Genomic DNA, 24,813 nt, shown 5'->3' with positions numbered 1-24,813 from the left:
TTATTTCGTCGTGGTGCGAAGTTAATCCCATCGTTCAGCGCACACTAGCCTAGTAAAACCAGTACACGTATAATCTGTGACTGAGTCTGAGTATAAAGCTTGTATAGGTCAAACTTCTACTAGATAGTGGGAGACAAGCTACGGGAATGTCTCGGGCCGTTCTCTCGCGATGACACTTTTCTCACCATGCCCAAGGGCATTTTTGTTTGTGCGTAATTAACAACACCCTTTGTTGATTACGACACGTTGTGACAATTTGGTTTTGTTGATGTTTTTGGCGTAGAAATTGTTGTATTTTCGTGGAAGTTCACTAAAACAACTCGTTCAGTAACACACTTTATACTTTATTCCACTACCCTTGTAAATACACTTGTTCACAAATTCACAATTTAATGATTTCCCTCCAATAGTCAAGTACCGAATGTCCTGTCAGCCGACCGTTCGTTACTTTTTTCAAACCACCCGACCGGTCACGCCACCTCCAGCGTGCCCCCGATGTTGCCAGTTGATAAATTTTATTTGCGAGTTTTATTAATGTTACCACAAAAATATCAAAATAATCGCGAAACCCAACAATCGTCCATCCTGATAACGTGCATGTCCCCATGCACGCATCATGTGAAAACCCAACAATCGGCTGCCAGGATATAAGTACAATGTTATCTATTCTCTAACAATTAGGACCAAAATACCAAATCACATGGAGTAAGTATATAAAAAAAACAAATATTTCTTAATTATTATGTGAGCAAATCGTTCCTCACGGCTTATTTAATATTAATTAGCTTTATTATTGTGTTGGGAGATGAGCAAACCTGATCCCATCATACCCAGTACATTACATAATCAGTTATTAGTGAGCAAAACTGTTCCCACTTTCTCTATTTGTATCTAGTGAGCAAAACTGTTCTCACTTCCTTAAATTTTTAGTGAGCAAAACTGTTCTCACTTACTCAAAACACTATAGTGAGCAAAACTGTTCTCACTTTCTATCTGCTTCAGTGAGCAAAACTGTTCTCACTTTCTATCTGCTTCAGTGAGCAAAACTGTTCTCACTGTTGCAGATCGACTAGTAGTAGTAATAGTAGCAAAACACTTTATTGTAATATATTACTAAAATTCAACAACAACAAACACATTTTTATCATATACATATCCGTAACATCCAAGATTCATTAGTAAATCATTGTATACTATATTTAAGGTTAATTTACTTCTTCTTCCTTTTTTTTTTTTACATAGTTTTTATAACTACTACTAATTATATCTTATAGTCTTAACTTATCTCAGATCAATCATTCATATATTCACAATTATCTCAACTCATAATTGTTATAACGTAGCTTTTATAACTACTATTAATTATATCTATTAGTATTAAATGATCTCTAATCTATAATTCATCAACGAGTATCAGGATCATCATCCGTATCAGTATCGTCATGGATTTCGAGCGCAGCAACGTGAACCCAGGGTTTCATACGGTCGGCGGCTACCGTGGACTTATACCCAGGTTTCATGTTGCTGAACCCCGGCACCGACGTAATTCTATATCGGTCGTTTCCTAGCACTTTTGATACCCGATATGGACCAACGTATGCAGGCAATAACTTTTTACTTTTACCGTCGTTGTTAAAGGATGTTTTTGTTATCGAGATCACCCTCATTGTAACAACGTGCAGGCCGTCTGCCTTGGTCATAGTAAGCCTTTTGTTTTATTTGCTCCCTATCAGTTTTGTCTTTAACCTCTTTTCTAATTGACTCTAACGTACTGTTTTCGCGCGTTGACTGGGATATTTCGTTAAGTGCGGGGTTAATATCACCGTTCATAAATGTACCGAACAATACTTCTGATGGCATCCTACCGGTTGTTTTATTTATTGTATTGTTCATGCCCCATTGTATTTTTCCTACTTCGTTATCCCAGTCTTTGTCGTTTTGGTTCAAATTTAACGCTGTTAAGGAATTTAAGATGGTGCGATTGTAGCGCTCCACTTGTCCGTTCGACTGTGGGCTTGCTACCGCATTCAATATGTGCTTAATTCCTTTCTCAGCGCAATACCTTTGGAAGGAATGCGAGGTAAAGCAACTACCCCGATCTGTGACTAAACGAACCGGAACTTTAAACGTATAGAATATATCATTTAGGCTCCTAATAACGTTCAATGTATTAGTATTCCGCACAGGACGTATGAACGTGAATTTCGTGAAGGCCTCAACGACTACTAATAGGTAAGAGTATCCCCTCTTTGATTTAACGAAGGGCCCAAGGTGGTCGGCGTGCAACGTGTGGAACGGTACTTCTATTTTTGTGATGGGGTGTAATAGGCCTTCTTGATTGTTTTTGGTTTGCTTAGCGTATGCACACTCGATGCAAGCAGTAACATATTTTTTTATAAACCGCGACATTTTAGGAAACCAATACTGTTTCTTTATTTTTTTCAACGTTTTCTCTACCCCGAAATGACCGATGTCATCGTGGTTCATTTTGCACACCTGCCACCTTGCGCCCTTGGGAACCACCCATCGAAGATCGTCTTTGTCCCCATTCAGGCACCTAAATAATTTGTTGTCCTTGACAACATAATTATCCCTAATATGTTGAAGATCTGTAGGGTCAACATCACTCATGAGACTATCACGGATTCTAGTGGTTTCAGAGTCCCCTAATTGAAGCGTAAGTAGCCAATCCTCATTAGTTATGTTCATAACAGCAGGAAAAGGCTCAAAATGTGAGATAGGACCAGGTGTTGGATTACGGGAGAGTGCATCCACATGTGACATTTTAGTCCCAGCCCTGTATTCTATGGAACAATGGTACTCTTGTAGCATAAGCCACCAGCGAGCAATGCGCGGTATTAAATCTCGCTTTGAGAGGGTGGAACGCAACGCACTACAGTCTGTCATAATCTTAAAATCCTTTCCTAGCAGGTACACGCGAAACTTCTTCAGGGAACAGACAACTGCCAGAGTTTCCAGTTCGTATGAATGGAAACTCTTTTCCTCTGGAGAGGTTTGGCGGCTGTAGTAAGCTATAGGTTTTAAATCGTTAGTACCTGGGGTCCGTTGTAGCAAAATGCCTCCTATACCGTGCTTGCTGGCATCTGTGTGCAGTTCTAGCTCAGCTGTGTGGTCATATATAGCTAAAATGGGCCTGCTAATCAACCTAGTCTTGAGAGTCTCAAACGCTTCTTCCTGTGCACTCGTCCATTCCCAAACAGCTTCCTTCTTTAGAAGCTTTGTGAGGGGATACGCAATTTGAGCAAAACCTCCAATAAACTTTCTAAAAAACCCCACTAGACCTAAAAATTGCCTTACATTGTGAACGTCGTTTGGACGCGGGAAATTTTGAACGGACTGGACCTTCTTTTCGCCCGGTTTGACTCCCTCGGCGCTAATCTCATATCCTAAATAATCGATCTTTTCGCGAAGGAAACTGCACTTAGAAAGATTTAGGGTCAAGTTAGCTTCTTCTAACATCTGTAGAACCTCCTCTAATCTGTCTAAGCATTCGTCTGGAGTCCTTCCAAATATGAGCAAGTCATCGATATATACCGTTGCCTTGGTATAACGAGCAGAACCTAGGATGCGGTTCATCATCCGCTGGAAGACTGCGGGTGCATTGGCCAATCCGAACGGCATCCTATTGAATTCAAACTGACCGTCGGGGGTCACAAACGATGTTAGATGTTTGGATTGTTCTGCTATAGGAACTTGGTAGTATCCCGAAGCAAGGTCTAACGTTATAAAGTAAGCTTGACCAGATAAACGCGAAATCTCATCGTCAATGATCGGCATCGGATATCTCTCTTTTATTGTGGAAGAGTTTAGCTTTCGGTAGTCAATGCACATTCTTAGGCTACCATCAGGCTTCCGCACAAGAATGATGGGGCTGGCATATTCCGATACATTACCGACTCTCGGATTATGCCAGCTGCCAGCATTTCATCAACCATCCTACGAACTTGCTCTCTTTCGTGGTGGGATAATCTATACGGTCGAGAAGCTATAGGACGTTGGTCATTAAGTTCGATAGTCATTTGAGTAACATTTGTGCATCCTAACTCTCCTAAGCTAGATGCGAAGCAGTGTTTATATTTGTTCAATAATTGTACAAGCCTATGTCTGTGCTCGTCTGCAACTTTGTCACCTATGCGAAGTTTGGACTCCGATATATCATTAGGCTGCACACATTCAACTACTGTAGGGGATTGCGCAGTAATTCGGTTTACTAAAGCTACCCTTTCAGAGCGACATAATGTGAAATTTTCCATCATCAAACACGGGGAGCAATAAGGTATTACTACCACATGTACTACACCATTCTTTACCGTATAAATTCCCCCAGTTAACAGAGACTGCTGAGCGGGTTTGCCTACTATGCTTTCCCTAACGACAATACTTCCACTAAACTTGTCTTCCGTGACAGCTTTGATGGACGCCGGACCGTATAGTTCAATATCATCAGCAATTAAAACTTTGACTACCGAAGAATGGGCTGGATCTGGCTGAGGCATTTCTTCTCCAATGTCTATGAACCGCAAGTTCTTACAATCTTTGACAACAATGATTTGAGGCAACTCGGTATACGTTTGTCCAACTAAAACAGGTCTGTCAAGAAGGTTGTCTTCCACTACTTTGCAAGGGACTCTAGCTTTAACACCATCTATATCAATATCGAGTTCTATTTCGCCCCAGGATGACACTAATCCATTTCCAAACCCTTTCATTATTGACTCTACTCGCTCGTACGCAATTCCCAAAGAAGAGACAAAAGATTGCCTAGCAAGGGTAAGCTCACTGCCGAAATCAATAAATACCTCCACTAATTCCCCGTTTACATGTGCATTTTTATAATATTTAGCGTTACCTTTTCCTGACGCACACAATGACCTGACCTCTGGGGCTTTAGTAGACTTGTTGTCAGACTTCTTACTAAAGCAGTCCTCGGGCTTATGACCGATTTTGTTACAATGATGGCATTTAAGGAGGGGTTTCGAGCACTGTGCGAAATGATGACCCTTCTCCTTACAATTAAAACAGAATGGGCCCTGTGTCTGTGCCCTGTTCTTCGGACCATGGTTATTGGTATTAGCGCTGTCAGACCAGTTTTTGCTTTTTACATTTACTCGATCCTGGTTACTCAATTCTTTGTTACTAATTAAGAATTGTAAAAGTTGGTCCGGATCAGAACATCGCACAGCCACAGCGCTCGACTTAGTGGTTCTGTCGGTTATGCCGTGAATTATGCAATCCACGGCCTTCTTGCCGCTAAGTCCACACTGGTGTAGAAGAGCCAATTTTTCATAATAATAAACCTCTATTGGTTCGTTAAATTTGCTCTTCCGCCTCAGCATTTCCTCCAAGATTTGGCCATAGTTTTCATCACACGGGAAAGCCTTTACCAACTTCTCTTGCCATTCAGGCCATGAGTACAATATCGTATCTAAACTTTCGAACCACACTTTGGCCAAACCTTGGAGCTTTTGCATAGCAAAATGTATCGTGGTCTTATCATCCCATCCGTATACAGCCGCACACTCATTGACCTTCTTTAACCATACTACAATACGTTGGTTTTTTGAGGATGGGTCAAAATTCGGGAGAATGTTTTTATGGTCTATACCTTTGTTTAGCGTATGCGGATGAGACGATAAGTTATTTTTAATAGAATTTACTATTTGTGCTACATCGTCTGTAGAGAAGTTGCGGCTCCTTGACCTACGTTGCTGTTGTCCGCCTTCACGACGGTTATGAGGGGTCACGTTATCTTCACGCATGCTGTTAACACGACTTCGTGATCTGCTATATGAGCGCCGTCTCCCCAGAGGAAGACGTGAGCGTGCCCTACTCTCGCGGTCCTTGTGAAACTCGCGCTGTAAGGTGTCCAACTGCGCGCGTAAGGCGAGCAGTTCTCGTTCGCGACCGTTAGAAGTACTATTTCGGGTACGTACTGTGGCGCTTCGACGACGGGAACGACTGCGGCCTCTCTGTACTCGTACATGGCTGTAGCTGCGTTCTCGACGTGGAGATTGCCTTGTTGACGTTCGACGGGAAGAAGCGTTAGGCGTCTTCAATCGCTTTTTGCGACTGGGTTCTCCATCGTCAATGTCACTCATGGTTCACCTCAAAAAGAACAATACAAAAATATCCCATACCATATTTTATTTACTTATGCTATCACTATCACCTTTGCTACGTCAATTACTTAACAACGCATTTAACCGTACCTGCATCGGGTCTGCGTCGGGTCGAACAGATCCGATACCGGAACTAAAATGATATTTTTAGCTACATATATATATTTAACTGATCAATTTCTTTATTACTTTCACTGTGGAATGGATAACGGAATGGCAAAATGCTTTCATCAGCTTACTTCTAAAGAAAATACATATAAAAATAAAAATAAAAATAAAATAAAATAAAATAAAATGCATTTATTTCAGACAAACAAGGTGTTTAGACAAACAGATTTCGTCAGCGCATCGCGCTGATCCGCGCAAATCAATCTAGGGCATAAGCCAGCACAAACATAGTGTAGTAGTTGCACTTTACACGGATGGAATACAAATAAGATTTACATATGTGTGCTATAGGTAATATTGTGTATATAAGGAAATATAATTTGTAAATAAATCAGATACCAATTGTCCGTTGGTGTTTCACTACCTCCATACCTAAAACCTCTGCTTGCTCAGGGCGACACTCTGAGAGTAGAGACTCCCATCCATCACCTTTTTACAGGTACCCTTGCTGTGGCATAAGACTCCTTTAGCCTTAATCGGTCGTCTGAGCCTGGGCGATCGGCAGCAAGTATCCATCCAACCACCTTGATCCCCCCCCCGTAGGGAATCCGTCTGTTACCGATAGGTCTCCCGGTACAGACATCCTTGTCATAAAATAAGTTAGGGCTAGGGAAGTAGGGACTTAGGCCAATAGGATCCCTTGCTATCGCCTCCCACCTTATTTTATGCAGTCTGTGCAGGCACATGCAACGCCTAAGTACCATTTGATTCCATATCATTTCAGTCCATTTAGTAATCCAGGTACTCGGCCTTAGCGTGTGGCTGTACATATGGTCCTTCGAGCCGGATATGAACCAGCGACCTATGGATACGGATCCTACGGGACCTATGGATAGGAAACGGAATTTGGGTGGATATTATCAGGCTGGCGGATAACCAACATAGTAAATCCCATGAAAGTGTTATGCATGACATCGTTTAATGAGGAAATCAAACAATTAACGGATTTTTGGGAGCTTGAAGAGGTCCCGAGAAATATTGAATTGAAGGAAGAAGATCGAATTTGTGAGGAATATTTCAGTAAAAGCACTGTAAGAGGGAAAGATGGAGCATATACGGTCCGCATTCCGTTGAAGAATCCAAACCTTGAGTACGGGGAAACGCGTAATAAAGCTGCGGCACGACTATTCCAACTAGAAAAGTCATTTAAGAGAAATGACGTCCTACGGAGCCAATACAACGAGTTCATGGCAGAATACCTGCGTATGGGACACATGAAAAAGCTTAACAAAGCTGAATACGGCAAAGGAAAGTTCTACATACCACATCACGCAGTAATAAGAGACGACAGCTTGACCACAAAGTTAAGGGTCGTGTTTGATGCTTCTAGTAAGGAAAAGGGATATCTCAGTCTAAATGAAAATATGTATAAAGGTCCGCGCTTACAACAAGACATATCAGACATTTTGTTACGATGGAGAAAGCATGAAGTGGCATTTATGGCGGACCTGGAGAAGATGTATCGATTCATAAAAATTCACCAGTCAGACTTGAAATATCAGAGAATACTATGGAGATGGTCCACAAGTGACCCAATCGAGGAGTATGCCTTGACCACAGTAACATATGGAACAGCCTCGGCACCATATTTAGCTGTCAGAACCCTGCAGCAATTAGCACGTGATGAACAAGAAAGCTATCCATTAGCAAGCAAAACAACACTACACGACTTTTATGTGGATGACATTTTATCAGGAGCAGATAGTGAAGAAAAAGCCAAGATATTACAAGATCAGTTGATAAACATGTTGAATGCCGGAGGTTTTAACCTAAGAAAATGGTCATCGAATAATATAGAGTTATTAAATAACATCCCAGAAGGAAGTAGGGAAGACGACATGATAAAATTACCACAACATGAAACAAGAAAATCACTAGGCGTGATGTGGTCACCAGCAGAGGACAACTTCCACTTTCAAATAAAAATCACCAATACCGAAAAATTAACAAAACGATTTCTCTTATCTGAAATTTCCAAAATATTTGACCCAATGGGTTGGTTGGCGCCGATCATAATAGGAATGAAGTTACTAATTCAAGAGCTGTGGTCAAATGCAATAGATTGGGACACACCCGTAGACGAAGCCATAAAAAAGAGATGGGAAGAGTTTTATACACAAATCAAAACGATTGAAACAATTCGCATACCCCGTTGGATAAAATATAAAAACACAACAATCGAGTTACACGGATTTTGCGATGCGTCAGAAAAAGCTTACGGAACGGTGATATACAGCCGAATTAAGATGAACGGCCAGTATTATGTTTCTCTGTTACAAGCGAAATCCAAAGTGGCCCCAAAAAAGACTAAAAGCACACTGCCCCGACTAGAGCTTTGTGCAGCACATCTATTATCCAAACTAATAATAAAGGTGAAGGACGGCCTAGATTGTGAAAATGTAACAATCCATTGTTATACAGATTCCATGATCACTATCGGCTGGATCAAAGGTGAAGCAGGAAAATGGCAAACCTTTGTCGCGAACAGAGTATCAGAGATTCAGAGAAGTACGTCAAGTGAATGTTGGAATCATGTGAAAACTACAGACAACCCAGCAGATGTACTGTCAAGAGGAATAGAACCACGCAAGTTAGAACATCATGAGCTATGGTGGAAAGGGCCCAGCTGGCTTCAAAATGAGGAGATACCACATACCAAGACCATAATAGAGAAATGCCAAGAAGTTAAAAATAACCACGTTACGATTACAGAAGACAAGAAAGAAAAGAAAATATGGGAAAGATTTTCACGGTTTCAACGTATGATACGGGTTCTGTCGTTTTGCTACAGAATAACACAAAAAGAACAAAAAGGGAACATGTTAACGTACGTTGAAATACAACAAACAACAGGCAAAATCCTTAAACTAGTACAACAGGAAGCCTTTGCTGAAGAATATGAGTCATTAAAAAACAATAAACCAGTCACGAAGAAAAGTAAACTACTGTGTTTGGATCCATTCATAGGAGACGATGGGTTAGTAAGGGTGGGTGGACGACTACACCACTCACAGTTGCCATACAGTCAAAAGCATCCAATTGTTCTACCGCACCATCACCACATATCCAGAATGCTAATTAATGAAGCACATCTTCAAACGTTGCACGGTGGGAACAAGTTGACAATGGCAGTCGTAAGGCAGAAGTATTGGATTTTGGGATTAAAAAGAATGACAAAATCTAGCATCCGCAACTGTGTTAAATGCATACGGTATAAGGCAGCCACGGCATCACAGAAGATGGGACAGTTACCAGAACCCAGAGTAACTCCGTCCCAAACCTTCAGCCATACTGGTGTCGACATGGCAGGACCAATACAAGTAAGGACTACGAAAGGCAGAGGGAATAAAGCTACAAAAGGCTATATCGCAGTATTTGTCTGCCTTGCAACAAAAGCCATACACCTAGAACTGGTAGGAGATTTATCCACAGAGTCATTCATTGCTGCGTTGATCAGATTTAAAGCAAGACGTGGCCACATATCACATATATACAGCGACAACGGAAGAAATTTCGTAGGTGCAGCAAGGATGCTACACACGCAACTATTAGAAATCATGCAATCGCCGCACGTCCAAAATGCCGTAACTACGATGGGAACACAATGGCATTTCAACCCACCCCTCGCACCTCATTTTGGTGGGATTTGGGAGGCAGGAGTCAAAGCAATGAAGTATCATTTGAAGAGAGTAATAGGAGAGTCAACATTAACGTACGAAGAATTATCCACGCTCTTGAGCCAGGTAGAGAGCTGTCTGAACTCAAGACCCCTTTGCGCACAAAGTGATAACATCAATGACAACACCGTATTAACACCAAGCCATTTTCTCATTGGAAGAGAGGCAGTGGGCATCCCTGATCCAATAAATGATGTTAGCACAAACCTTCAACAGCGATGGAAATTGATTCAAAAAATGAAAAAAGATTTCTGGAAAACATGGAGTAGAGAGTATTTACATCAACTACAGCAGAGGTATAAGTGGCAACTAGATCAAGGAAATATTAACAAAGGAACCGTGGTTCTAATAAAAGACGAAAACGTCACACCTAGTCAATGGCCATTAGCAAAAGTGATAGAAACACACCCAGGAGCTGACGGGAAAACAAGAGTGTTAACATTACAAAAAGCACCTGGAAATTGTTTAAAAAGGGCAATCCATAAAGTAATTCCACTACCCAACAACAAGGAAGAGATAACAGAGACTCAACAGGTCGTCGTCAACAACAATGTAGCACAACTAACACCAGTCAATGCTACATCAGATCAATCAAACAGAACCGTTACAAAAGAATCACGAAGACAAAGCAACAAACGCACAGGTAGAAAATACCCTTGGACATAGTTCATAACCCTGTTTACCTGTTTTATAAATATGACAACAGCAACTTACACAATAAAAAACATCAACGAAGGAATTTACGTGGAACACGTAGGGTCAGCGACAATCGACAGAGGAATATTCCGGATTCAAACCAATTACGAAAAAAGTAAAATAGGGAGAGATGTTGAAGATATTCGAGGAATCACCGCACAATTCAAACATTACTGTGACGCAGTAACAAAAACTAATACGGAAATTCACTGTGCCCAATTATATCACCAGTTGTATGAAGGGCAAGAAAGACTAGAGGAAATCACTAATTTGATCTTGAATATTGGACAAATCAGAAAAAAAGAGGATTATTCGGCCAAATGTTGACGTCAATATTCGGGGTAAATGACGAGGTCTACAAAGACATAGATACGTTACAAGGGAACCAAAACAAGCTGATAGAGGCCGCCAATCATCAAACCAAATTCATGATATCAACCATCGCAACAGTCAACCAAACAGAAGAAAGAATAGTAAAGAAGCTAGAAACATTTCAGACCAAGTTAAATCAAGCAATACAATATATGAATAATGTGAACAAATGGTACAAAAGAATAGATATCAATCGCGTAAACATCAACATTCTTCACATGTATCAACTCGCAGCACACTACATAGATGAGGTTATAGAACACTACGCCAGACTTCAAGAAGCATATTTACATCAAGGAACGATCTATGATGTACTACAACTTAAAGAAGTTAACCAAATTCTGACAAACGCCAATAGCAAGCTACCAACGAAGCTAAGAATAGTGCAAAATCAACTAATAGATACGAAGGTCACAGAAAACTCAACATACATAAAAGTATATGGGTATTTCGCATTACAAGATATAACTAAATACACTTTGATTCACGTGACACCAGTACCAAAGCAAGATAAAAAAGGAAAAGTATACAGTTTAGAAGTATATCACAACATAATTGCGATCGATTACAATAATGAAAATTACTTCGAACTAGAGACAGAAGAATTTAAAGCATGCCTCAGAAAGAATACCGAATACATTTGTTACCCGACATCAGTAAAAAATATGCAGGAGAATAAGAATTGCATTATTGATCTATTATTTAAGGGAACTGAGATGGTCAACTGTAACACGAGAGAACTGAACCTAACAACAACTGTATGGAAACAATTATATATGCCAAACACTTGGCTAATCATGACAGCAGAGTCAGTAAAAGCGTCAATCATTTGCGATGGAGAAAGAGAAGAAATTATGATCCAGAACACAACTGTCATCCATATTGCAGAAAACTGTATTATCAAAACAAGAAGAAACATTCTAGCAGCAAGAAGAGCTAACTCAATATCGGTGTTAGCAACGTTCTCAAGACAAGCCAACTTTTCATTGAATACAAACGAAACAACCAATCAAATAGAAGATTTAACCAGAGATGAGGAAGTTCTTGACAGCTCCAGAGACATATTTAAACATCTCACTAGTAACGAAAATTTACTCCAAAAACAATTAGACAATACAATTTGGAAACAGATACAAAATAACTCAGTAGCAATCAGTCTCGGTTCGTCATTAGCAGTCTTTAGTTTAATGATACTAACAGTTTGTTATGGTCCACAGGTCCTGGTACAGATCCGTTCCTGCACAACCAGTCCGCAGTCTGCTCCGCTGCCCGCCGCCCCCGCCAGGTCGGCTCCACCGAAACCCAAGCGCCACAAAACAAACCCGACGAACAACAGCAGCCAGTTTGAAGAAATAGAGTTACGTCCGATACAGCCGCTGTAAAGCAGCTTCCCATCACTCCCGCTGCCGTCGAGAGTCGCCAGGATGTTTAGACAAACAGATTTCGTCAGCGCATCGCGCTGATCCGCGCAAATCAATCTAGGGCATAAGCCAGCACAAACATAGTGTAGTAGTTGCACTTTACACGGATGGAATACAAATAAGATTTACATATGTGTGCTATAGGTAATATTGTGTATATAAGGAAATATAATTTGTAAATAAATCAGATACCAATTGTCCGTTGGTGTTTCACTACCTCCATACCTAAAACCTCTGCTTGCTCAGGGCGACACTCTGAGAGTAGAGACTCCCATCCATCACCTTTTTACAGGTACCCTTGCTGTGGCATAAGACTCCTTTAGCCTTAATCGGTCGTCTGAGCCTGGGCGATCGGCAGCAAGTATCCATCCAACCACCTTGATCCCCCCCCGTAGGGAATCCGTCTGTTACCGATAGGTCTCCCGGTACAGACATCCTTGTCATAAAATAAGTTAGGGCTAGGGAAGTAGGGACTTAGGCCAATAGGATCCCTTGCTATCGCCTCCCACCTTATTTTATGCAGTCTGTGCAGGCACATGCAACGCCTAAGTACCATTTGATTCCATATCATTTCAGTCCATTTAGTAATCCAGGTACTCGGCCTTAGCGTGTGGCTGTACACAAGGTCCATATTTTGTTAGTATAACTTAACCTAAAACATAAAACTATGGTTAACTTAAAAATAATCTTAAATAACTAACTTAGGTACTAGAGATAAGTGGAGAGAGGACCAGTGCTTGATGAGGCCACTGTCCCATCTCTCAGCAACTACGCTCAGGAGGCTGTGGCGGCTATCGCGCACCCTGCGCAGCGTCGCGGCGCAGCGCTTACGCAGCGTCGCATGGAACCCGTCCACATGCGCGTCCGCGAACATGCCGGACGCGCTGCAATGCCGCGGCAGCCGCAACAACACCCTGAACGCGTCATTATATTGTACGCGCATGGCGTTAAACGTCCTTTGCGTGTACCGAGTCCACAGGCTGCAGGTGTACAGCGATGTACAGAAAGCTCGAAATAATGTGATTTTCACTTGCGCTGTACACCTGCTAAACCTGCGAGCTATCATGTTGGCCCTGACGGCCAACGCTCTCCTCTCCCTCTCAATGTCCGCGTCATCACGGAAATCGTCGGTTACCAAGTGCCCAAGGTATTTAAATGATGAAACCCTTTTCAGCTGCATGCCATTCAAACGAATGGGTGGGATGTGTGATGGGCACTTGCTTCCCGCTTTGAACACCATAAATTCGCTTTTGGTCACATTATATTTAAGGTTATGCGCACGGGCATATACCTCACACCTCTCAATAAGCAATCTCAGACCGCCAATCGATGGGCTCAACAGTACCATGTCATCGGCATAGCTAATGTTATTGAAACAAACCCGATCAATATGACAACCGACACGTGTACTGCTGAGCTCACCAATCAGGGCATCGATATACAAATTAAAAAGCTTAGGTGAGGTTAGCCCCCCCTGCCGCACCCCGCACTCCAGACCATACTCGTCCGACAACTCACTACCCCAGCGAATACAATTTCGCTGGCCACCATACCAACACCTGAATATGCGCGTAAGTTCCATAGGAAAATATGGGCGTGTACTTACGCAATTGAGCGTCGCTTTGGTTATCCCAATTTCTGATATGTTGTATTTTCGTGGAAGTTCACTAAAACAACTCGTTCAGTAACACACTTTATACTTTATTCCACTACCCTTGTAAATACACTTGTTCACAAATTCACAATTTAATGATTTCCCTCCAATAGTCAAGTACCGAATGTCCTGTCAGCCGACCGTTCGTTACTTTTTTCAAACCACCCGACCGGTCACGCCACCTCCAGCGTGCCCCCGATGTTGCCAGTTGATAAATTTTATTTGCGAGTTTTATTAATGTTACCACAAAAATATCAAAATAATCGCGAAACCCAACACACGAAATAAAAAAATAATGTAGGTATTCAAACGATACGCCCGACAAAAATGTCATGAAATTTTTGTGGTTACCTTACCTTACCCCAAATAAGATGTGCGCAGAGGTTAGCCGTGCGATAAGAGTGAAAATGATTTCCAGCAGATTGCTGGGAATTCATTTCAGGAAACGATATTTTTCGAGTTCGTTTGTCTGATTTACGATGTGTATGTATGTATAGATAGGTACATTTACTAATTATTTAATTTTCTTGCTCCATTTGTATGAATACTATCAATGTCATCGCAAAGCGGAAGAACTTAGAGAAGGTGAAGGAGACGGGAAACACGACATACTAAGTTTGAAATGTAAGTACTGAACTGTGTACCTTTAATATTATGATTTGCTACTTGCAATGCCTATGTAGATGACCTAGGTCGTCATTCGCATTAAAACGGTAGGCATAACAGCATGTTATAATATTGCCATCAAAATCTAATTAATATAGGTAAGGTACTAAGGTAAAGGGGATAACATTGATAATTACCAAGGACGATTACAAATATATTAAATGGTTCTTGATATTACCTTAATTGTTCATAATTATTTTTTAAATCGGGACTTAATCGCGTATGACTACATATTAAACTGACAACTGACTCACTGATTTTTACAGTAGAAAAGTGCGTGAAGCCATTGAAATCAAAAAACATCGCGATTTCAATCGGGACGAAGGTTTTAGGATCTCATCCACATGGAATCCTGTCATAAATAAGTGTAAGCGGAAAATAATATCGACAGTCGTTAAATTGAATATCGTCAGTATTGTATGTCGACAGAGTAACATCCCTAGTGCGCAAACAGTTGAAGTTGATAATCAAAACCAAGTGCGGGTAGTTCGAAAAACTCGCGCGGCTGTCAGAAGGTGTTGATGTCTTTTTCAAGCCAGTCTTCTCCGAGACCACGGGGACAACGCCGTCTCTGAAACGTTGGAGGTCAGTTTAATATGTAGTCATACGCGCGATGAGCCAGACTACATTTTGAGGCGTTTCGTTTTCGTTTCGCGTCGTAGAAATGCTATTCGGCTACGGGGCCAGGATATTCACGATTAAACTAAACTGTCAACTAGCATACTGTTGCAGGTAGCATGGTTGACGTGTGTCTGGCGTAGCATCCACCAAAGGCTTAATTTAGTAATACTCATAAATCATAAGTAATAAAGTACAACTGATCGATTTTTTCCATGTTTTACACTATTAACTTGAGCTTCATATGTATCCACCGAACGTGCTGCAAAAATTGTAAAACATGAAAAATTGAGTATGTAGTTGAAAATTGTCCCCGAGTCGTAATTGTCCCGCTGTACCTTACTCATAACATTTATAATAATTTAATAAGTATATAGTGAGGTACATAAGTACATAACTTAATTGAAATACATTTACAACAGTAATTAAGGGATCGTTTCAGTTTCTAGTGAACAATGTCGTGAAGATGGCTAACTTATGTAAATCAAATATTGCATCGAGCTGTTGTTATGGATACCAGTCTAGATTCTTGTCTAGTCTAATTACACTCGGAAGAAGATTGTCTAAGTAATTTTGATACTTTTATTATAACAAAGCCTAAGAATGTTAAAATACTAGTTAGCCAAGAAATTAAAAAAAATGTGGCATGATAATTATGAAGCAAAAACAGCTGATTAAAATTGTTACAAGTTTTTTTTTCTCGATAAATTGTATAGTTTTAGATGTCTTGTTAGAGACACTGAAAGTTTATGGGTCAAAACTTAATCTTGATGTACATTAGTGAAGCTATTATCGAGCATAGACGATTGGTCACTTGTCTACGCTCCCTGTACTGATAATGGTGCTCCCACACTGGCCTGTTATAAATGTTATCATCATCCTCTTTGCGTTATCCCGGCATTTTGCCACGGCTCATGGGAGCCTGGGGTCCGCTTTGACAACAAATCCCAAGATTTGGCGTAGGCAGTAGTTTTTACGAAAGCGACTGCCATATCTGACCTTTCAACTCGAAGGGTAAACTAGACCTTATTGGAATTAGACCGGTTTCCTCACGATGTTTTCCTTCACCGAAAAGCGACTGGCAAATATCAAATGACATTTCACACATAAATTCCGAAAAAGTTCTAGCCGGGGTTCGAACCCACGACCTCCGGAACGAAAGTCGCACGTACTTACCGCTTATATCACAGAATATATAATAGTACAAGTACAGAAGGCTCACTCCTTTGATGTTCACAAAATGCCGCCATTCTAAATTCTTACCTACATTAACAAACGGACAGCACACGAGCAGCCGACATTGAATTCTATTGCGCCGCGTGAAGGTCGTCACCAGTGAACGGGCCGCGAACTCGCGGCCGCCGGCATGTACTTGTAGCGTGGCGATAGAATTTTAACTCGATGTCTTAATCTGGCTGCTAGATTTTTATAAATGATGATTTTGAATCATAAATATTGAATAAATTGATGGATTTGATTTATTTAGTTGATGTTTTATAGTCAGTATTTTGTTTGTGTTGGTGTGGTGAAAAATTTTGTGTTTCACTCGGTGGCAAAGTTTGTTCAACCTTCGTGCCTTGATACCCTCGCAAGGCTCAAGATTCCACTTTTTGAACCACTCGCTACGCTCTCGGTTCAATATTGGAATCTTTCACTTGCTCAGGTATCAATATTGGCACGTGCGGTTAAACAACTACTTTGCCCCCTTGTAAAACAACATGCGCACGCAACTTTGCTACCTATTCGTTTTTGAAGTATCAGGATAGCTTTTATACTAGTTGGTGTGGTGAAAAATACTTATTATTGCCAATAAAGTATGTATTGTTAGTGTTCATGTTCACAAATCTTCGTCAACTGTCTAAAAAAGTTCAAAACAACTACTCATAAATGATTTAATTGATTAGGTATACAAAAGAGAAAATAAATAAATAGATTAATATGCCTATTATGATATTGCTATATAGCATGATAGATCTAAGCTAGGCATGAAATGGACATGAATAAAATTTCACATAATGTAAATATTAGCATAGAAATAAATTCAAAATGGAAAAAAATCTATCTCAGGGTTGATGGCCCATGTGTCATCTTAACACCAAATTAATTTAACATTTGCACGCTAGTAAAAGACGTAATATGAAGTCTACACTTCTACAGATCTATTATTCGTAAACGTATTGCGAGTATTTCTTTCATATTTGAATCATCTGCGTGAATAGGCTAGTTTCCTATACTTAAAATGATATATTTTATGCAGTGCACGAAATAAAGCATCACATAATTAGAAGAAAAATGTGGACAGTAGTTATGTTTAAACACAACTTCTATTTAATAAGTCAAAGAGAAAGATATAAAGTAAATCAATTGACCGTGACACCGTGACGTCACTCCTCAGTATTTCATAGTAATTTCTAACGATCGTTATCAGCGTGTTGTATTGGTGGCAGAGTATGGTTAGCAAAAAAACAAATACACAAGTATTTAAAACATTATATACTTAACAAATTATGAAATATACACATATTTATAATTATTTATCTAAATTACATTGAATAAATAACTAAAATTTGTTCAACAGATTTGGCTTCGTGCACTACTTTTGACTTGAACTGGGTACTTGAATAACAATTCTAGATAGTCTTATCTAGAGTGCATTTGATTATTTGGATTAAAATAATATGTCTACATTGTTTTGAAAATATATAGTTCATCGGAAAAGGCTTTGTACCGTAGAGGTGTAATCCTAAGAAGGTAAGTATTTATTTTGTAGTTAAGAACAAAGTGAATATTTAAATGTAAGTATTTGTTTTTTTTTGCCAACCGTACCGTTTGCCACGAAAAGTGCACCTTGATAACGATCTCTAGTAATTTCATATTAGCAAATCGTTTTGACAGTTCTTAAAAAGAAGCTGATTTGACTAGTAGGAAACTAGCCTATTGTCGCTATCACTATCATCAGTCATCACTGTTACTATCACTAGGTACTTAGGTATATTATACACCTTATTGAATCAAGCCTTTATTCGGTTAAGGACAGATTCTGGTTTGGGCAGATTCTGGTTACGGCAGATTCTTTTTATGGCAGATTCTTGTTTGGGCAGAAATACAATCATCGAAAAAAGTGTCTAGAACCCTAATAGAACTTTTTACAGGACTGCCCAAAAAAAAGGAGTGTACATATTGTTATTTTATTTCATGTGTATAGTGAGCTTACCATGAGTTGTATTCGATTACGACTCTGGCAATCGAAAGTATGCTCGTCTTGCTCCCACCAGGTGCACTGGTCCCAACGCGAGCTAGTAAACTATCAGCTATCGGCTATTTCAAAAGACAAAAGATAATCACTCCCGTGAATATAAAAGTGACAGAGATATCATAGCCGGGCTACTATAGTTCATCGCCCAGCTATGACATCTCTGTCACTTTTATATTCACGGAAGCGATTATCTTTTGTCCCTTGAAATAGCCGATAGCTCATAGTTTACTAGCTCGCGGTGGGACCAGTGCCTAACAGATTTTGGAAAAAACATACAGGGTGCGAGAAAAACATAATTTGTGACAAACTTTTTTTATGCCATTCGATCCTATTTCCATCCAGGATCAAAAGCTAGTATGGAACCAAAAAAAATTTTCCGGTTAGAAAATCCACAAATTGAAGAAAACTTTCCCCATACAATTTGTACGAAAATGAAAAAAAAAATTGCATAATGTGATTGTTCTGATCGACTTAAAGTTTTTGGTCGCGACTGCCCAATTTCTGCCCAAACACGAATCTGTCCTAAAAAGAATCTGCCGTAACCAGAATCTGCCCAAACCAGAATCTGTCCTTAACCGAATAAAGGGAATCAAGTCCCCCACCGCTCATTATTTGTCTGTATTTTCGCGAAAAACTCTACTACTAAAGGAATTCTTCTGCAGTTTTCACTTTTGAATAAGTATTAGTTACCTATAAGTACCTATTTATTTGTAATTTCACGACAAATCTTAGATAAGAGTTTTAATTAAAACGTTGCCTATACCGATTGAGATATAATTATGAATAGTGAGCAGCAAAAGTGCATGGAGAATTTATCAATTCATAATTTCTCTATGCAATTTCTCATCTCGCAGGTGCATTAGGGTAATTCCGAATGACAGAAATGCTCTGGTAATTCCGAAAGGGGAATCTTGATATGATGGAAATAATGGTGATTTTTGTGCGACTTTCGAAATTAGACGAATTTCGGAATTACCCTAATGCACCTTACATACAACACAATGTGTGGGTTAATACTGTCTCTTTCATCTTTAAAGGAAAACTTACCACACCCATTTTTATGCTTACATCCCATGAGATGCCAGCCGGGTCGCTAGTATTTATTATTTCACTGATCGGTGAAGGCTACACACTATACTACCTACCCCGCCAAATCTGCATTGCTGCATGCTGCTTTGCATTATGATTTCTTTTTGACGTATACCATATACCAATAGCGCCGAGTTTCTGGTAACAAAACACGATGGAGGGATCCGTAGGTGGCTAGGAGGATATCACCAGCGTAGCCGAGTTTGGGCATGCTGTCGAATACCGGGCTGGCAGTATCCAATTAATGAGGATTACCTCCACCTCTGACAAAAAAAATACAACCCTGACGAAGTAAAGGGCGTAGGCGGTGGCAAAAGAGTGTAGGACATTAGGGAAAAGAAAAATACTTCCCGCTGTCATTGCAATTCAACCAAAAACAGGTGCGCATCCTGGGGTAGGGTTATGTGGTCAATTCGTAAGTATGTCCAGACTAGGTCTCAGGAGGTTTCATGCCCCCTACAAATGAAAAACCGGCCAAGTGCGAGTCGGACTCGCCCACCGAGGGTTCCGTACCTACAAAACTTTTACGTTACTCACATAATTCTAAAGACTGGGCTAGGCTAGAAGTATAGGTTCTCTAATGAGCATAATTGTGTTTAGCGCCACCTCTTGACGAATTCGCGAACTAATTAGCACAGCTTGCGTGAGGTCTTTTATAATGTTAACCAAATTCAACATTTTTTATTTTATTTAAAGTAGGTGTTTTATGTAAAATTTCGTAGCTATAAATTTTAACACCCTTATTCATACACTAAAGTATCCAGCCGATAAAGTTCGTTTGTCCCTTTCTATCACACCAATACGTCGGAAAGGGACAAACGAAATTTATCGGCTTGATAACTTTAGTGTACGTTTATGAATAACGGGGTAAGTAAGTATGGTAAACACACAGATGTCATATATACCATAGATCAAGTAAACGTATCTACTTAGCGTGTCAAATGAACTCAGTGAAATCCACTGAGTTGTCCGTCTTTAATCGCAGCTTGCAGCTTTCGGGCGTCAATTTTTGTAAGTTGAAGTCAATCAAAACATAAAAAATGCCTCGTTACGTGATATTCAATTGCAACAACACAAAAATTATGAACAATCAAGAGCCTGAAACATATTTAAAATTACAGGCAAGAAACAACTTCAGTACAAAATTTGACACGCTCGGCCCCTATACAAATAGATGAACTTGTTTCTTCTATATAAATAAAGTTCTGTGGGTAAACATCAGAAAGGGTGAGTAAAACAATCTGAAAGGTTCTAAGTTTTACTTAAAGGTTTTTTTAAAGTATACAGAATAGTATAACGCAAGTTTCTAGCGGGAAATTACTAAATAAATATTATTTAAATTTTAACTACTGATTAGCAGAAACGTCTGCGCTGGAGTATCGATTCAGTGGCCGTGAGTTCAATTCTCACCCAAGGCAGACATTTTCCACTTTTAAATTTAAAAATATTATTTAGTAAATACATTATCTATTGTTGTATTTTGCCTTGGACCTTGTAGTACCTATAGGTACTCTTGTATATGCGAACTAAAGCCAAGCGATAAAAGGTAGCTGAATAATGTCAGATTGTACGACAACGAGAGACGTGAGCCGACTGCGCGAATGAGTCGCGCTTTCTTACGTCAGAAATTGCTTGACAAATATATCGGGTGCACCTGCCCGGTAATTAATTGACAACCTTTTAACCACCAAGAGGGCACCTTACAGAAAATCGACATTAAGGTTTAGTAAAAGTCGCCTGGTTTTCGAGATTTTCACACTTTTTTAAATTTTAGGTAGTAGGTATTAAAATTTTAAAAATTGTGAAAATCTCGAAAACCAGGTGACTTTTACTAAACCTTAAAGTCGATTTTCTGGACCAATATAAGGTGCCACTCTTGGCAAATAAGGGGTTAAAAGAAAACGAAACTATGGCATTGCAGTGACAGGTTGCCAGCCTCTCGCCTACACCACAATTTAACCCATATCCCATAGATTTTCTGGACCAGTATAAGGTGCCCTATTGGTGATTAAAAGGTTGTCCATTAATTACCGGGCACCCTGTATAATATCAAATCGTACGAGAGCAGCGAACGTGTGCAGGCAGCGAAGGGAGCCGACCGCGCGAATGATGAGTTCGCGCGGCGAATCCCGCGTGACATCGTCCATCGACACCCCTCCTCCCTCCCGCCCCGCCCGCAGCGGCGCGCGGTGTCTCCGCCCGCCTGTGTATCGTCCTTCAATTTCTTTATCTACCGCAATCTGAGGCGCTGAATGTTTTAAGACTGTGCACACTTACGCCGTGTCTTGCGTGGGCGACGGTCGCGCGACCGTCGCCTTCACGTCTCATCGCATCGTCTACTTCCATATCGATAAGGTTTGATTTCGTATGCGTCGCATCGCCGTCGCGCGACCATCGCGCGACCGTCGCCCACGCAAGCCATCGGCTTATCAGTCGCGGTCGTCAGCCGCGTCCGTCAGACGCGTTCCATAATTTGTTTCAAGCTTTATACACAAGTTTTCCTTTCAATAGCAATAGCTAACGTAACGCTTGGCTTGAGTAATAAAAACTGTATAGTTAAATTAATGAAATATGTATAAGTAGGATATTGAAATCTTCGTTCTTCGTTGAGCCATCACAGCTAACTTTAACTTACAAACGGTCTTAAGCACCTGCACTTCCGAAGGCGCTTAAGTCATTTTTGCTAATAAAAAAAACCACAACGTTCTATGAACATTGGTCAAGTGCGAGTCGGTTTTCGACTTTTCCATACAAAGAACTCATGAGCGCCTGAACGACTATGATGGCAAAGTTAACGTTTCGCACTTTCAAGACTTTACGTATATATCTCGGAAACGATAAGAGATAGAGCAAAATGGACTTCAGATTTGGGCTTTCGGTGGCACAAATTCTATGTTTTCGTCAACAGACACCTTTTTTTGGACCGATTTGAATAAAATTTTGCTCAGTCAATTTATAAACAGTCTTAAGCGCCTCCTTTTTAGTAGGAACTTAAGTCATTTTGTACAAATGAAAAAAAATTTGAACAAGTTCTAAAAGGAAAAAGACAGAAATGAATTTCTTTATACCTGTCCAACTCGCTTACACAATTTTAAGACGTTTAGTAACTACTTGCAGCGGCAGTGAGTGAAATTCGTAATCTGAGTTTTTTTCTCTTAAGTCCGACTTACGCTTGACTGTAGAATTCTAATAGGTTTTCCTGTAATCTACAGGGAGAGGGCTATCTCGTGTATTTTTTTGAAAATTTTACGCTAAGTAGTATCGGAGATAAGGGGGGAATGGTCATTTTTTGCTTATTTTCTTAAATTACTTCTAAATTACCAAAACAAAAAATATAAAAAAAATATATTTCAGATGCTGATAAAATGCTCTTTCATTTGATATGTAACACAATATAGTTTTAATAACTTTGATTTTTAATTTTCAATTTTACCCCCCAAAAGTGACCCCTGTGATTAAATTTCATTTAATTAAATTACATGTCCATCTTTGGGCCACAGGTTTACATACGTGTGCCAAATTTCAAGTAAATCGGTCCAGTAGTTTCGGAGAAATCGGCTGTGACAGAGGGACAGACAGACACGCGAGTGATCCTATAAGGGTTCCGTTTTTCCTCTTTGAGGTACGGAACCCTAAAAACTAGGATTTGACTACCCTCCTCCTCCCCTCCCCCTTTGACTACACAGCTGGTTCCGCCCCTGTTTTCGCCTGTCCCAGTAGTATATATACTCGTCTATGTACTGCTAGTACATCGCAACTGAATGCATATGCGCTGCAAAAGTATCCATGTGATCGGTTTAGGAATTACTCAACCCCATATTTAATTGAAAACTATTCGTCAGTCACTAATCGAATGAATGAATAGGTGGCGGATACGTCCGTCACGGGCCGGCCTTGAATTACCGCATCCAATTCATTGTGAGCTTCGTATAAATGTGACTGTAATCACATGGCAAATTATCTGAATCGTTATTACACCGTCATGTTACATAAAAAATCAGATTTTTCCCAATGGCATTTTCCTACTAAGTTAGGAATGATTTAATTTTGAAGTCCTTTTAGGCAGACAAATTAGATTAAGGACCGGTTGCATCAAACCCTCTGTCACCGTTAAAGCGTTCGTTAAATTTTATTGTAAGGGAAGTTCCATAGACGTCTGCTGCGTGACGATGATGTGTCTGTCAAATGTGGTTGATGCAACTGGCCCTAAGAATAAGAATAGTTTATTTTCTAAAAGCTCTTATTGGTAGATTAAAGTAAGCGTTCCGAGAAATGGATTATTTTGGATCCTGAGAGTTCCACTTTTCTCATAATTGCAGGAAATTTTCCTTTGATATGAATTTAACAACTTCGCCCCTTTTGTAGAACAGATAACTATTACTAGGTCCTAGAGTCCTTTGCGATATCCTTAGAAAACCTATTTAATGAAAAAACACTTCTTCAAGACATTTACCACAATCAAGTCACGATGGTTTTAAGCGCCTTAGAAGCTATTGGCTTTTAAGCATTTTATGGCAACTTCCACATTTTGAAAATTTCTCAATAACTAGATCGACAAAAATGTTCTATCATAGAGTCTGGGTGGCTAGCCGAATGGCACAATCGCTCACGAAACGAAGCGCTAGTAGATATCTATCTCTATCGCGCTTGCGTATTGGCGCGACAGAGGCGTATTGGCGGGGCCAGGCCCCGTAGCCGAATGGCATTTCTCCGACGCCAAACGAAAGCGATACGCCGCTGGCTCTGTCGCGCCAATACGCAAGCGCGATAGAGATAGATATCTACTAGCGCTTCGTTTCGTGAGCGTTTCGTGAGCGATTGTGCCATTCGGCTAGCCACCCTGGCCCCGTAGCCGAATGGCATTTCTCCGACGCCAAACGAAAGCGATACGCCGCTGGCTCTGTCGCGCCAATACGCAAGCGCGATAGAGATAGATATCTACTAGCGCTTCGTTTCGTGAGCGTTTCGTGAGCGATTGTGCCATTCGGCTAGCCACCCTGTAGAGGAGTACATCCGGACATACAAAATGTAAATCATATCAAAGCCGCAAACCTAC

General features: G+C 40.3%; 2 protein-coding genes across 2 annotated transcripts; one reads left to right on the top strand and one right to left on the bottom strand.

Moving 5' to 3' along the window:
* Positions 1–4,179: 4,179 nt before the first annotated feature.
* On the bottom strand, positions 4,180–14,343 carry LOC125226504. The gene is made up of 3 exons (XM_048130486.1): positions 14,081–14,343; positions 4,403–6,126; positions 4,180–4,184 (listed from the first exon to the last, which is right to left on the bottom strand). The coding sequence occupies exons 2-3, from the start codon at positions 6,117–6,119 to the stop codon at positions 4,180–4,182; spliced, it is 1,722 nt and encodes a 573-aa protein (XP_047986443.1). The 5' UTR covers positions 6,120–6,126; positions 14,081–14,343.
* LOC125226655 lies at positions 6,419–14,058 on the top strand. The gene is made up of 2 exons (XM_048130701.1): positions 6,419–6,458; positions 13,100–14,058. The coding sequence occupies exon 2, from the start codon at positions 13,215–13,217 to the stop codon at positions 13,833–13,835; it is 621 nt and encodes a 206-aa protein (XP_047986658.1). The 5' UTR covers positions 6,419–6,458; positions 13,100–13,214; the 3' UTR covers positions 13,836–14,058.
* Positions 14,344–24,813: the final 10,470 nt, after the last annotated feature.

The sequence above is a fragment of the Leguminivora glycinivorella genome, chromosome 5 (genome assembly GCF_023078275.1).
Source record: "Leguminivora glycinivorella isolate SPB_JAAS2020 chromosome 5, LegGlyc_1.1, whole genome shotgun sequence".
Lineage (NCBI taxonomy): Eukaryota > Metazoa > Arthropoda > Insecta > Lepidoptera > Tortricidae > Leguminivora > Leguminivora glycinivorella.
This window is presented reverse-complemented; position numbering and strand designations above follow the sequence as displayed.

Coding starts and splice junctions, on each gene's coding strand:
- LOC125226655 (XM_048130701.1), top strand. CDS start 13,215: ATGAGGCCACTGTCCCATCTCTCAGCAACTACGCTCAGGAGGCTGTGG.
- LOC125226504 (XM_048130486.1), bottom strand. CDS start 6,119: ATGAGTGACATTGACGATGGAGAACCCAGTCGCAAAAAGCGATTGAAG.